Source organism: Morus notabilis, unplaced genomic scaffold (genome assembly GCF_000414095.1).
Source record: "Morus notabilis unplaced genomic scaffold, ASM41409v2 Scaffold2571, whole genome shotgun sequence".
NCBI lineage: Eukaryota > Viridiplantae > Streptophyta > Magnoliopsida > Rosales > Moraceae > Morus > Morus notabilis.
In genome coordinates, this window is record NW_010360011.1 from 25,506 (window position 1) to 36,380 (window position 10,875).

General features: G+C 34.6%; 2 protein-coding genes across 2 annotated transcripts in view; one reads left to right on the forward strand and one right to left on the reverse strand.

Moving 5' to 3' along the window:
* The window catches only part of LOC21411464, a 15,715-nt gene extending 12,920 nt beyond the window's left edge, over positions 1 to 2,795 (reverse strand). The window contains exons 1-2 of the mRNA XM_024163999.1: positions 2,704 to 2,795; positions 1,040 to 2,487 (exon numbers count right to left, since the gene is read on the reverse strand). Coding sequence (XP_024019767.1) covers positions 1,040 to 2,487; positions 2,704 to 2,795 — 1,540 coding nt within the window. The remainder of the gene's footprint in view (positions 1 to 1,039; positions 2,488 to 2,703) is intronic.
* Positions 2,796 to 4,689: 1,894 nt separating this feature from the next.
* On the forward strand, positions 4,690 to 7,313 carry LOC112091135 (G-type lectin S-receptor-like serine/threonine-protein kinase At4g27290). The gene is made up of 6 exons (XM_024164000.1): positions 4,690 to 4,723; positions 4,988 to 5,113; positions 5,755 to 5,922; positions 6,446 to 6,542; positions 6,662 to 6,749; positions 6,888 to 7,313. The coding sequence occupies exons 1-6, from the start codon at positions 4,690 to 4,692 to the stop codon at positions 7,311 to 7,313; spliced, it is 939 nt and encodes a 312-aa protein (XP_024019768.1).
* Positions 7,314 to 10,875: the final 3,562 nt, after the last annotated feature.

A 10,875-nucleotide genomic window follows, 5' to 3' on the forward strand; every position in this document is an offset into this window, starting at 1 on the left:
GGAACTTCCGCCGGCGATTGCGGCTGATTCCGGCGGGGTTGGAGGTCGTGCCGCATGTCGTTGAACTCAGCTCGTCGAGATCTTTCTATTGACACCGGCGGTGTCAAAAATGGAGGTCGGAATCTTAACTTGAGTATTTGGCCATTGATGGTTTGTGTGAGAGAGAATGTGAGAGGAGAGAGAGAATGAGCGAGAATAAGAGAAAGAAAGTGTAAGAACCCTAAAAATTTCACTATATAAAGTATCTGGTTAAGGCAAGATTACGTGCCTGATCTTTATTTCCTCAATTATTTACTACTTACAGATTAAATTTATACTGATTAGAGGTAATTAGTTTAGCTCACGTAAGTTAATCTACTACTTACAGTCCAATATTAATTTCTGAATAATTCAATATTGTTTTATATTCTTACTCGCGTAATATTTCAAACTGTTTCAAGTCTTAAAATTAATTTTAGACTGAACAAATTCTAAATTTTAATTTTCTGTATTCTATCCCGAGAATGACGTTTCTGACAGTGTCAACTCCCGAGCTCATATTGTACCCATCTACTATAGGTATTTATCTTGCGACTTTAACCTAACTGTCTAGCAATTAAGGATTTTTTTCTTCTTTTAAAATGCCAGTGCGTTTTTTTTTATACGCCGCTAACATCGTGCCGTGCTTAGAGATTCTTGAAATTAAGATTCTCAAACTATACTTGTACTGAAAATTATTCCGCCTTAAAATACGGCGAGAATTTATCGATCGAATTTACTTGATCGAAACATGAACTTAACATGAAATTTGCTATAGAATTTAGGAATACATATATTAATTCCATAAATCCTCCATTCACAATATAACATAATATTTTCTAAGAAAATCCTTGGCTTAAAAATACATGAATTGTATTATTTAAGGTCTGGAATTTTCTCAGTCATTACAGTAAAAATACCTTCTCACCGTTCCAAGTAAAAGACATGGTAAGAGCTTGGTAGTCCAACAGAATGGGTCCCAGTAACTATAGCCATTGGACCCCGAGCACCAACTCAGCACCTTGCACGGGTAAAACGTAAAAGTCAACTAGAAAAACATGTTGCTGAATTTTAACTGGTACGGCAGAGCAAAAACCTTCACACCGAAGCATCTCGCCATTTCCCACCATTACATCAAAGCGCTTAGCAGTTGAAATCGGAAGGTTTAAGTGAGACACCACCCGGGATTGGATGAAATTGTGGGTGCTACCACCATCCACCAAAATCTGGAGAGGTTGGTTCCCAATAAGGCCAGAGAAGCGCAAAGTCTTGGGGGTCATGATTCCGGACATAGCATGGAGGCTAATGTGAGGTGTCTCAGACCCTGTATCAGGCATGTCAATAGGTGGTTCAGCAGGTGGAGGTTCCTCGTCTCCGTTAGAAAAATTCTCCGTATCATCCGGTGTTACTAGAATATGAACCGATCGACGACAATTGTGGCCGAAGGTATATTGTTCATCACAATAATAGCAGAGACATTTGTTGCGACGTGCGACGCTCTTGCATTTGGCTGTGGGTAAGGCGGAGGACTGTCTTCTTGGGTTGAGGGTTGAATGTGGGAAGTTTGGGAGAGGGCAGGGCGGAGGTTGGTTTAGGTGAGGACAGCGTGGATGTAGGGAAGACTGGTGGTTTGGTTGGTGTAGGTAGTAGGGGGGTAAGGGGGAGTATAGTTTCGCCGGGCGCTGTTTAAGCAGCAACTTGGATTCCTGAAGCTTAGCAAGAGAATAAGCCTTGGAAAGGGTGGTAGGTTGAAAGGCCGCCACCTCGTGCTGAATGTCTGTGCGAAGACCAGAAATGAAACAACTCAATAAGAAGGAGTCCGGAACGTTCTGGACGCGATTGGAGAAGTCTTCAAAAGCTTCTTGATATTCAAGCACCGACCCAGTTTGGTATAGTTTAGCAAGTTGGCCTTGATAGTCCTCTAATTCAGAAGGACCAAATCGGACCTCCAATGCTTGCAATAGCACTGACCATCCTGTTATCTGATTTTTCTTATACATCCATTGGTACCAGGATAAAGCCTTGCCATCAAAGTAAAAGGGTACAATAGGCAAACGTTGTTCCTCAGAAGCATTATGATAATCATAGTATTGCTGAATTTTAAAAGTCCATCCATAGACATCAGAGCCATCAAATCTGGGCACATCGATACGAATGGGTTTCAAATTGATGCCAAAGTTACCTGGAGCGCCCTCGGAGGGTTCCGCACGGTCACGAGCAGGAAACGAAACCACCGTCGATTGTCGACGAGATTGTTCCCACTCTGATTGCATGGTTGTAAAGGACGAAGACCAGGTCTGAAATTGACTGCAGAGAGATTCGAGACTGGAGGACAACGCCGAGAACTTCAAATCCAAATCGGAGTGGATTTGATCCAGCTGTTGTTCCTGCTTTTCCACGCGATCTTCCAACGATTTAGTGCGGGTTGTGGAAGCCATGGAAGCAATGAAAGCACCAAATGATGGGTCCCTGCACAGAGTCACTAAACAGAGAAAAGAGATGAGGGAAGGATAAGTGCGAGAGATGAGAAGAGAGATAATTTTTAGGTAAAATCTTGCTGAATGCTTTTCCATCGTGAGCATCAGCTATTATATTCAATTCAAGGAGTTTGTTACAGATTTGCTAACGGTTACAAGGAAAATGGAAACAACGCCAGCTTCGCATAACAAACTCTAATCCCTATACCGCCCAGGTTTCACGCTCATCCTTTTGGGTATTCCTCTAGGTGGTCCTGGGTCAGTAGCTCCATTTGCCTCCTCAGGTGCCAGCTCTTTCATGGGCCTAGTTGGGCTGATTGTATCACATTGATTTCCTGTTCAGGATTCCATTTGTGTACATCATTACGTATGACGATTTTTATTTTGTTATCTTCGTTCTTGTTCATAAAGATATGATCATTACAATGACAAAATATATTTTCCATTATTGTGTTTCATTTATGTACAGTTTTATGTTTTTATTATTTAACTTATGTTAGTTATTTTTCAAATGAATAAGTATATACTGTTATATTCATTATTATCTATAATGATATGATCATTATTTTGTGTTTGTTTGTTTATGATGGTAGTTCCGTTATAATAATGGAAATGTTTTATTACTTTTTTGTATTTATGTTGTAGTACAAGTATTGTTTCTTTATAAAAGAGTCATTAACTTAATGATAATGAATTTCGAATTGTGTATGTCATTACTTTTTCATTATTTTACTTATGAAAGTCATTTTCATAACGACGATTTTCATTTTGTTATATTCTTTTTTATTCATAAATATATACTCATTACAATGATGAGATATTTTTTCCATTATTGTGTTTCATTTGTATAAATTTTTACGTTTTTCATTATAAATGTAACTTATGTTAGTCATTTACGTAATGAGGATTTTCATAATGTTATATTCATTCTCATTCATAATGATATGATCATTACAATAGTGAAATATCTTTTCCATTCTTGTGTTTCTTTATGTATATTGACTTTGATTTTCATTTTCATAATTTTTAGGTTTTTTGGGCATGAAATGCAATAAAAAGGTGTCCTATATTTTTGGGTGTTTCAAAACGATAAAAAACGTGTTTATTGTTTTTTTTCTTTTATTATTATTTTTTTTGAAAGCTTTCGTTTTTCTAAATAAGGCAGGATTCATTAAATGAAATTTGGTTAGATTTTGTCTGACTTCATACAAAATGAGATACTTTATATTAGGATTTTCTTTAAGATTTTCCTATTTTGATGTTTCAATATTTTTATACCTTTTTTTTTCATTATGTGTGGATATTATTGTCATTGTATGTATGATAGAAGATAATTTTGTAAATAAATGGAATAGTGGGCACTTTTAGATTCAGTGTGCTATTAGTGGCCTCATTTATGTAGATAACTCTTTTTTTCCCCCCTGTTTTATACGATCGAGTCAAGCATCTAAGGATAATTTCGTCCTTATGCATTGTTTGTGGGAAAGCTTTCTTTTTTTTTTTTATTATTATTTTTTCCTTAATGTAAGTATCAATTATTCTAAACTTGAAAAAAGGTTGCCTAGTCCTAAGCGTGCAAATTTGACAAAGTCCCAAATAAAAAAGTATTCGGGTTTTCCTTGGAGCTAGTACTATTTGCGATAATGAAACATTAGCGAAAAAAGTTGAGGAATTTGAAAGTATAAAATAAAATATTGACTTGCCTTTTTGGAACTTGACAAAAACCCTTAAAAATATATGGGTTTTAATTTTTAGAAAAATCTTGATAAAAACCCTTAAAAATATAAGGGTCTTAATTTTTATTTTATATTCTTAATTAATATCCCTTTTAATTAAATAATTATACTTATAAAAAATATTAATCAAGAACAAGGATTAAAAATTCATACCCATATAATTTTTGGAAAAAGTACAGCAATTTTTTATATAATATTATTATATATACATTATCTTTTATTATAGTACACTTTTTGTGGACCGTGCATATTCTGTACTTTTTTTTTAAATTCATTCGAAACCAATTGCCTTTTACTTTATGCTTATCTTTTGATTACCTTTTAGCTATGCTTACAACATATGAAAGAGACGCATGAAAGAGAAAAGGTCAAGTTGTGTTTTTCTTTCCCATTTAACTATTTGTTGACTTATTAAATTAAGAATCATAGTTTGATACCGGTCCCACACATTATAGAAAATGGAAAAGGAAATACCAACCCTTGAGCCTCCTGGTAATGATTTCCGGTTAAAGATAATGAAGGCAAATTTAATTTTGCACCTTTAATAAGTTCATAGGTTAGAAGCCAATGACTATTAATTATGAAAAGAGCATTTAAATAATTACATTGATATAATATTCTTATTAAGGAATTAGATTGCTTTTCATTTCACTTTTTTTTTTCAAATACGTTTCTCATGAACATTAATTAGTCCATTATGGGGTCGGTAAGCATGCCCTTAATACATTTGTTTTACCATGTTATGATTGCTTATAGTCACAGATTCTGATAGTGGCAAAAAGACTGCGGTGATTGTATCAGCAATTTTGGGGTTTCTTCTATTTTGTGTAGTAGGTGGATATCTCATCTGTAAGAGGACAGCCTGCTCCTTAATAAGCAAAGGTAATAAGCAAACTATACAACATACTACATATACAATTGTCTACAATTGGTGTTAATATCAGAACTTCCAAAAAAGTAATCAGCTGAAAACTTCATCAAGATATAAACAAAAACAGCAGGAAATCTTATGATTTTGTTTCTTCTTCCTTCTTTATCGTGCTCTATAATTTCATAAAAAATGAATATTTTTTTTTAAGCAAGTAAAAAAATTGACTTCTATATGTGCTAGAAGGATTCTCGTCGTCGCTTGACCCTCATAACACCTTGACTCCATACTGCGTGCTTAGTAGTGGTTTAATATTTAAGAACACATCGATTGACCCTCATAACACCTTGACTCTATACTGCGTGCTTAGTTGTGGTTTAATATTTAAGAACACATCATAAACATGTACTGCATCTAACTTTTTTATTTTGGGGCTTTTTACAGAATGCAATCATACTCTTTTTTTTTTTCCCTTTGCTTTTCCATAGAATGCAATATATTTGGTTGATAACTAGTATACATATCTATGCCTTTGACACGTCCAAACTAACAAATATGTATCGAGTAGAATTGTATTGATCACATGAACAGATCATGCAGTACAATGTTCTTGCGTGCCATTACACTTTTCAATTTAATTTCCCTGGTTTTGCAGAGGAAACAATAATCAATTCAAATGAAGATCAGGGTCCTATTCTTCTAGAGGAAAATGTAGAGCTACCTTCATTTAGCTTAGATACTATTGCCAATGCTACTAACAACTTCTCCTTCACAAATAAAATTGGTGAAGGCGGTTTTGGTCCTGTTTACAAGGTACCTTATGGTTTTATACATTGAAGTATCTTCATGGCTAAATGAACAATCTTAATTCTTCCTATGTGTTTGTCTTGTATTCCTTTTAACTAATAATGTGATTCTTTTTTTTTTTATGGGGTGTGTTCTCATCTGGACAAGAAATAGCAGTGAAGAGGCTTTCGAAAGCTTCTGAACAAGGCCATACGGAGTTTAAGAATGAGGTTGTCTTGATTTCAAAACTTCAACACCGGAATCTTGTTAGCTTGTTGGGATGTTGCATTCATAGAGAAGAGAGGATGTTGATCTATGAATTCATGCCTAAAAAGAGCTTGGACTTATACATATTCAGTAGTCACCCTTAAAAATCATTTTTTTTCATGTTCTTTACACCCCCGGTTGAAATTTAACTTCATGCATTTGAAATGACAGCAAATCAAACAAGGGAAGCAGCACTTGATTGGAAGAAGAGCTTTGATATCATTGTGGGGATTACTGAGATTCGAGACTGAGAATAATTCATAGATATCTTAAAGCTAGTAGTATTCTTTTAGATAGTGAGATCAACCCCAAAATTTCAGACTTTGGCTTGGCAAGAATACTTGGGGGTGACCAAACTGGCATGAATACTAAGAGAGTAGTTGGTACATAGTAAGTCCAAAATCTCTCCATTTGTTTTCTTTTCTACTTGAGGATAATATCCATATCTTACCACCTTATATCGTTTTTGAAAGTTGTGGGATTTATTTCTCTTTTTCGGTTTGATGTAGTGGATATATGTCTCCTGAGTACATAGTAGATGGGCACTTTTCGGTGAAATCTGATGTCTTCAGCTTTAGTGTCTTGGTTTTGGAGATAGTGAGTGGAAAAGAAGAACAGACGATTAGAACATCCTGATCATAACCTCAATCTTTTAGGACATGTGAGTTGAGACTTTTTATAGTTAATTTTCCTTTGTTCTTTACCAAGTTTTTCTAATTTCTTGATTTGTCTTAGGCATGGAAACTATGGATTGACGGTAGGCCCCTGGAGCTCATAGATGTTTTGATGGAGAATGTTCCTACATCTGAAGTGTTGAGATGTATCCAAGTAGGACTATTGTGCGTTCTAAAGCTCCCAGAAGAGAGGCCCGTAATGTCATCCGTTCTCTCAATGTTGAATAGTGAAAATGTTTTCCTTCCCCAACCTAAACTACCCGGATTTTACACTGAAAGAGCTTTTATAGAGGCAGTTGATTCTTCATCACCGTTGAGTCACCAAAATCATGTTTCTGCTGACATATCCGTAACTGGGGTCCACTCTCTCGCAGAGAGTGTGGAGATATATTCCTATAGAGTTATGCAACATTTTTCTTTAAACTATGACTACAACAATTTTCACTGTTTTGTGTTAGAGCTAGTGAAGCATCTAGGGGGAGTTTAGTCGTCAGATTTCACCAATGTAGATTGGTCACTTTTTTGTCGTCGTTGTTTTCCAATGCAAGGATTAATTTATCTAACCATACAAAAGCTTGCCAAATAACTCTGAAAAAGTCTTAAGGAAAATTGTTCACATATTTTCATTGATCACGTTGATAAATTTGGTTGGAGACGTGATTTTCCTAATGTCTTCGTCTTAGACTTTTTCAACGGATGGCACTATTCCTAGCTCGCAAGCGTTTCATAGCTTTTCCTTCCTAGGGCGTGATAATGTACTCTGTGTCACTGTTCTCTTGACAAAAACAAAAGTATTGTTTTATCTGGAAAAGGAAAACAAAATAATTGTATCGTTGACAAAATAACTGACATGACTGAAAAAAATCTTAAAATTAAATAATATAATTTACGTATTCAAGTTAAAGATTTTTTTTGAAAAAAATATCATGTTATATTTTGTAACTGAAGAATTTATAGAATTAATATCAGTATTTTAAAATTTTGTAGTAAATTTTATGTTAAGTTCATTTTTTATGATCAAGTAAATTCGGTTGATAATTCTCACCGTAGTAGGCTGAAGGAAATTCAATCCATGAATAGCTTGAGAATTTTAATCATAAGAATTTTTGAGCATAGTACGATATTAGTAGCATGTCGAGAAACGCTCTAACATTTGAGAAATCCTTAATTGCCGAACAGTTAAATTGAAGTCACGCGAGTACCGAAAAATGCTATCTAAGCTCAAGAATTGACACCGTTGGTAACTGTAATGACTGAGAAAATTCCAGACTTTAAATAATACAATTTATTTATTTAAGCCAAGGATTTTCCTAGAAAATATTATGTGACTGAAGGATTTATGGAATCAATAGATGTATTCCTAAATTCTGTAGCAGATTTCATGTTAAGTTCATGTTTTCGATCAAGTAAATTCGATCGATAAATTCTTGCCGTACTTTAAGGCGGAATAATTTTCAGTACAAGTATAGTTTGAGAATCTTAATTTCAAGAATCTCCAAACACAGCATGATGTTAGCAGCGTAAAAAAAAAAAACGCACTGACATTTTTAAAAAAAGAGAAAATCCTTAATTGCCAGACAGCTAGGTTAAAGTCAGAAGATAAATACCCATAGTAGAAGGGTATAATGTGAACTCGGGAGTTGACACCGTCAGAAACAACGTCATTTCTGAAAATTAACGCAGGATAGTTAAATTTAGAATTTGTTCAGTCTAGAATTAATTTCAAGACTGTAAACAGTTCAAGATATTACGCGAATAAGAATTTAATGTGATATCCAAAGCAGTCAAGGATTTAACATTTAACTGTAAATAAGCAGTAGAAAAAGGAACCGTCAGAAATGGGAACGAATTCCTGTTAGTTAAGTTACTCTCTTATAGTCAGTATAATTTTTATCAGTTTCTAAGGGAAACTTAAGAAAGTGGACAAGAGTACAATGGGGTAGGTGAGATTTTTTTCTCTCCCTTCCTCCACTTGGCCGGCCATGCATGAAAAAATAGAGCCAAACCTTTGGCTAGTGGAGTGTGCTAGAGGACTTTATGTTAAGGTGATGTGATGTTAGTGGTTGAAGGGGAATTAATGGCAAAGTTGCTTCTTCTTTTCTCCTTCCAAAACCGGCCAAGAAAGGGGGATTTGAACCAAAAATTTGGTTGAATGATGGAGTGGAATTGGTGTTAAAAAAAATAATTTCCAAGTGCCTATAAAAGGAACCAACATAGGATAAGCTTCATTTTTTTTCTCCTAGCTTTTTCCCCACTCAAAAAATCCGGCCACACACTCTCCATTTCCTCTCAAATATTTTCTCCCACTCTCCAAAACTTGAGCCCCTAGCACACCATAGAAGAAGAAGAAGGAGATTAAGGGATTCTAGGAGGAGACTAGTCAAGCATTCCTCTAAGGGTAAAGAAACTCTAAATCCTCTCTTTTTCATGTTTTGGGAAAGTTTGAAATAGAGAAATATTCTTCTCAAATTTCCTTATACTCTTATAGTTTCAAGCCATTAACAATCCTAGAGGAGTTCAAGGGTTTTTCAAGAGAAAGAGAGAATTCTTCAAGGGTAAGTTCTTAAACTCCCCTCCATTAATTTCTAGCCAACTTTAAGCTTGGATTTATGGATGTAAATTTGTGGTTCTTGAAGAGATAAGATTGTAATAAGAGTGTGTGAGTTTTATGTTGGTTTTGTGAGTTTTGAGCTTAGTTTGATGTGGTATGTTTATGCTTAATCTAAGTTGCTTATTTTCGGATTAGAGGAAAAATTTTCCGGTGACTTTGACCGCGAAAATGAGGACCATAGAGCGAGAGTTTTTAATGTTTTAAAGCTTGAACTTATAGCCCTGGATGTTTTGAACATTTTCGGTTACTATGACAAAACCTAATTTTAACTCTAAAACCAAGTTTGAAGCCATTTGGCAAAAACGGACAAGCTGTCCAACACAGTTTCGAAAAAAAAACTGGCAGCCACTGGTTCAGCCAAACGGGACCCTTAGAAGCTGAATCTCGATTTTTCACAAAAGTATATTAGATAATTGATTATCAACCTAAGCATGTGTATGTTAAGGGCAATTAAGAAAAAATAAGATTTTGAGGATTTAATAAGCTAATCCTTATAATAAATTTTTATGATCCTTTAATAAAAAGTAAAACATGTCTTAAGAAAAGGATTAGATTCCTTTATAAGTGTGCTAAATTAAAATAGTAAATGACAGTTAATCTCACACTCTTAATGGGTATCCGTTTTCAGATATAAGCAAGTAAGAGAATAGATTGTTAGGCAATTAGTGAATTCCAGCTCTGTGAAATAAGTAAGTAGGAATCTCACCTACAATATGAATAGATTTTAAAAAAATGTTACACATAATATAAATGCATGTTTATGCTTTGTGTTATAGTATGCAATGTCATGCCATAATTTATACACCTTAATAAGTCCAGTGAAACTTATAAGAATAATATCAGTTGAGTGTTGTACCAGCCTTCGCGAGAGAGGTAATTAAGACTCCATGAGGGAGATAAAAAGATAATAAGGTAAATCACGGTGTCGTTGGGGACCTTGCAAACCCTAACTTCCTGATGATTGCGAGCAGATGGTACGAGCACTCGGGTCCATCAGTTAGTAAGATAAGATGAGAAAATAAGAGTTTAATAAGACATGATCATAATTAAGCATAACTGGCTCATGCATATTTATTCATGTGAACATCCAGTTGTTTTACGAGAGATAGTTCCCACTTACTGAGCAAAAGCTCATTATAAAATATTTATACTATAGGTAAGCAACATGTACCTAATACTTGATGGACTGACGACAAAGCGGCGGACGAACGGTGTGGAGATCGAGAAATAAATACTACTCGCAATTATTTTCGCAAATAATTTTTGATAATATAATAAATAATTTTACTAATTATGATTCTGGAACTATATGTTATATAGTTATGTTAATTATGACTGCTAAGCATGTGTAAATAAGTCAAACTTAAGGAACAAGTGTATACATATATGTGCTATGAAAGATGAATATGTTAAGGTATTAATATTTTGTTATAACCGA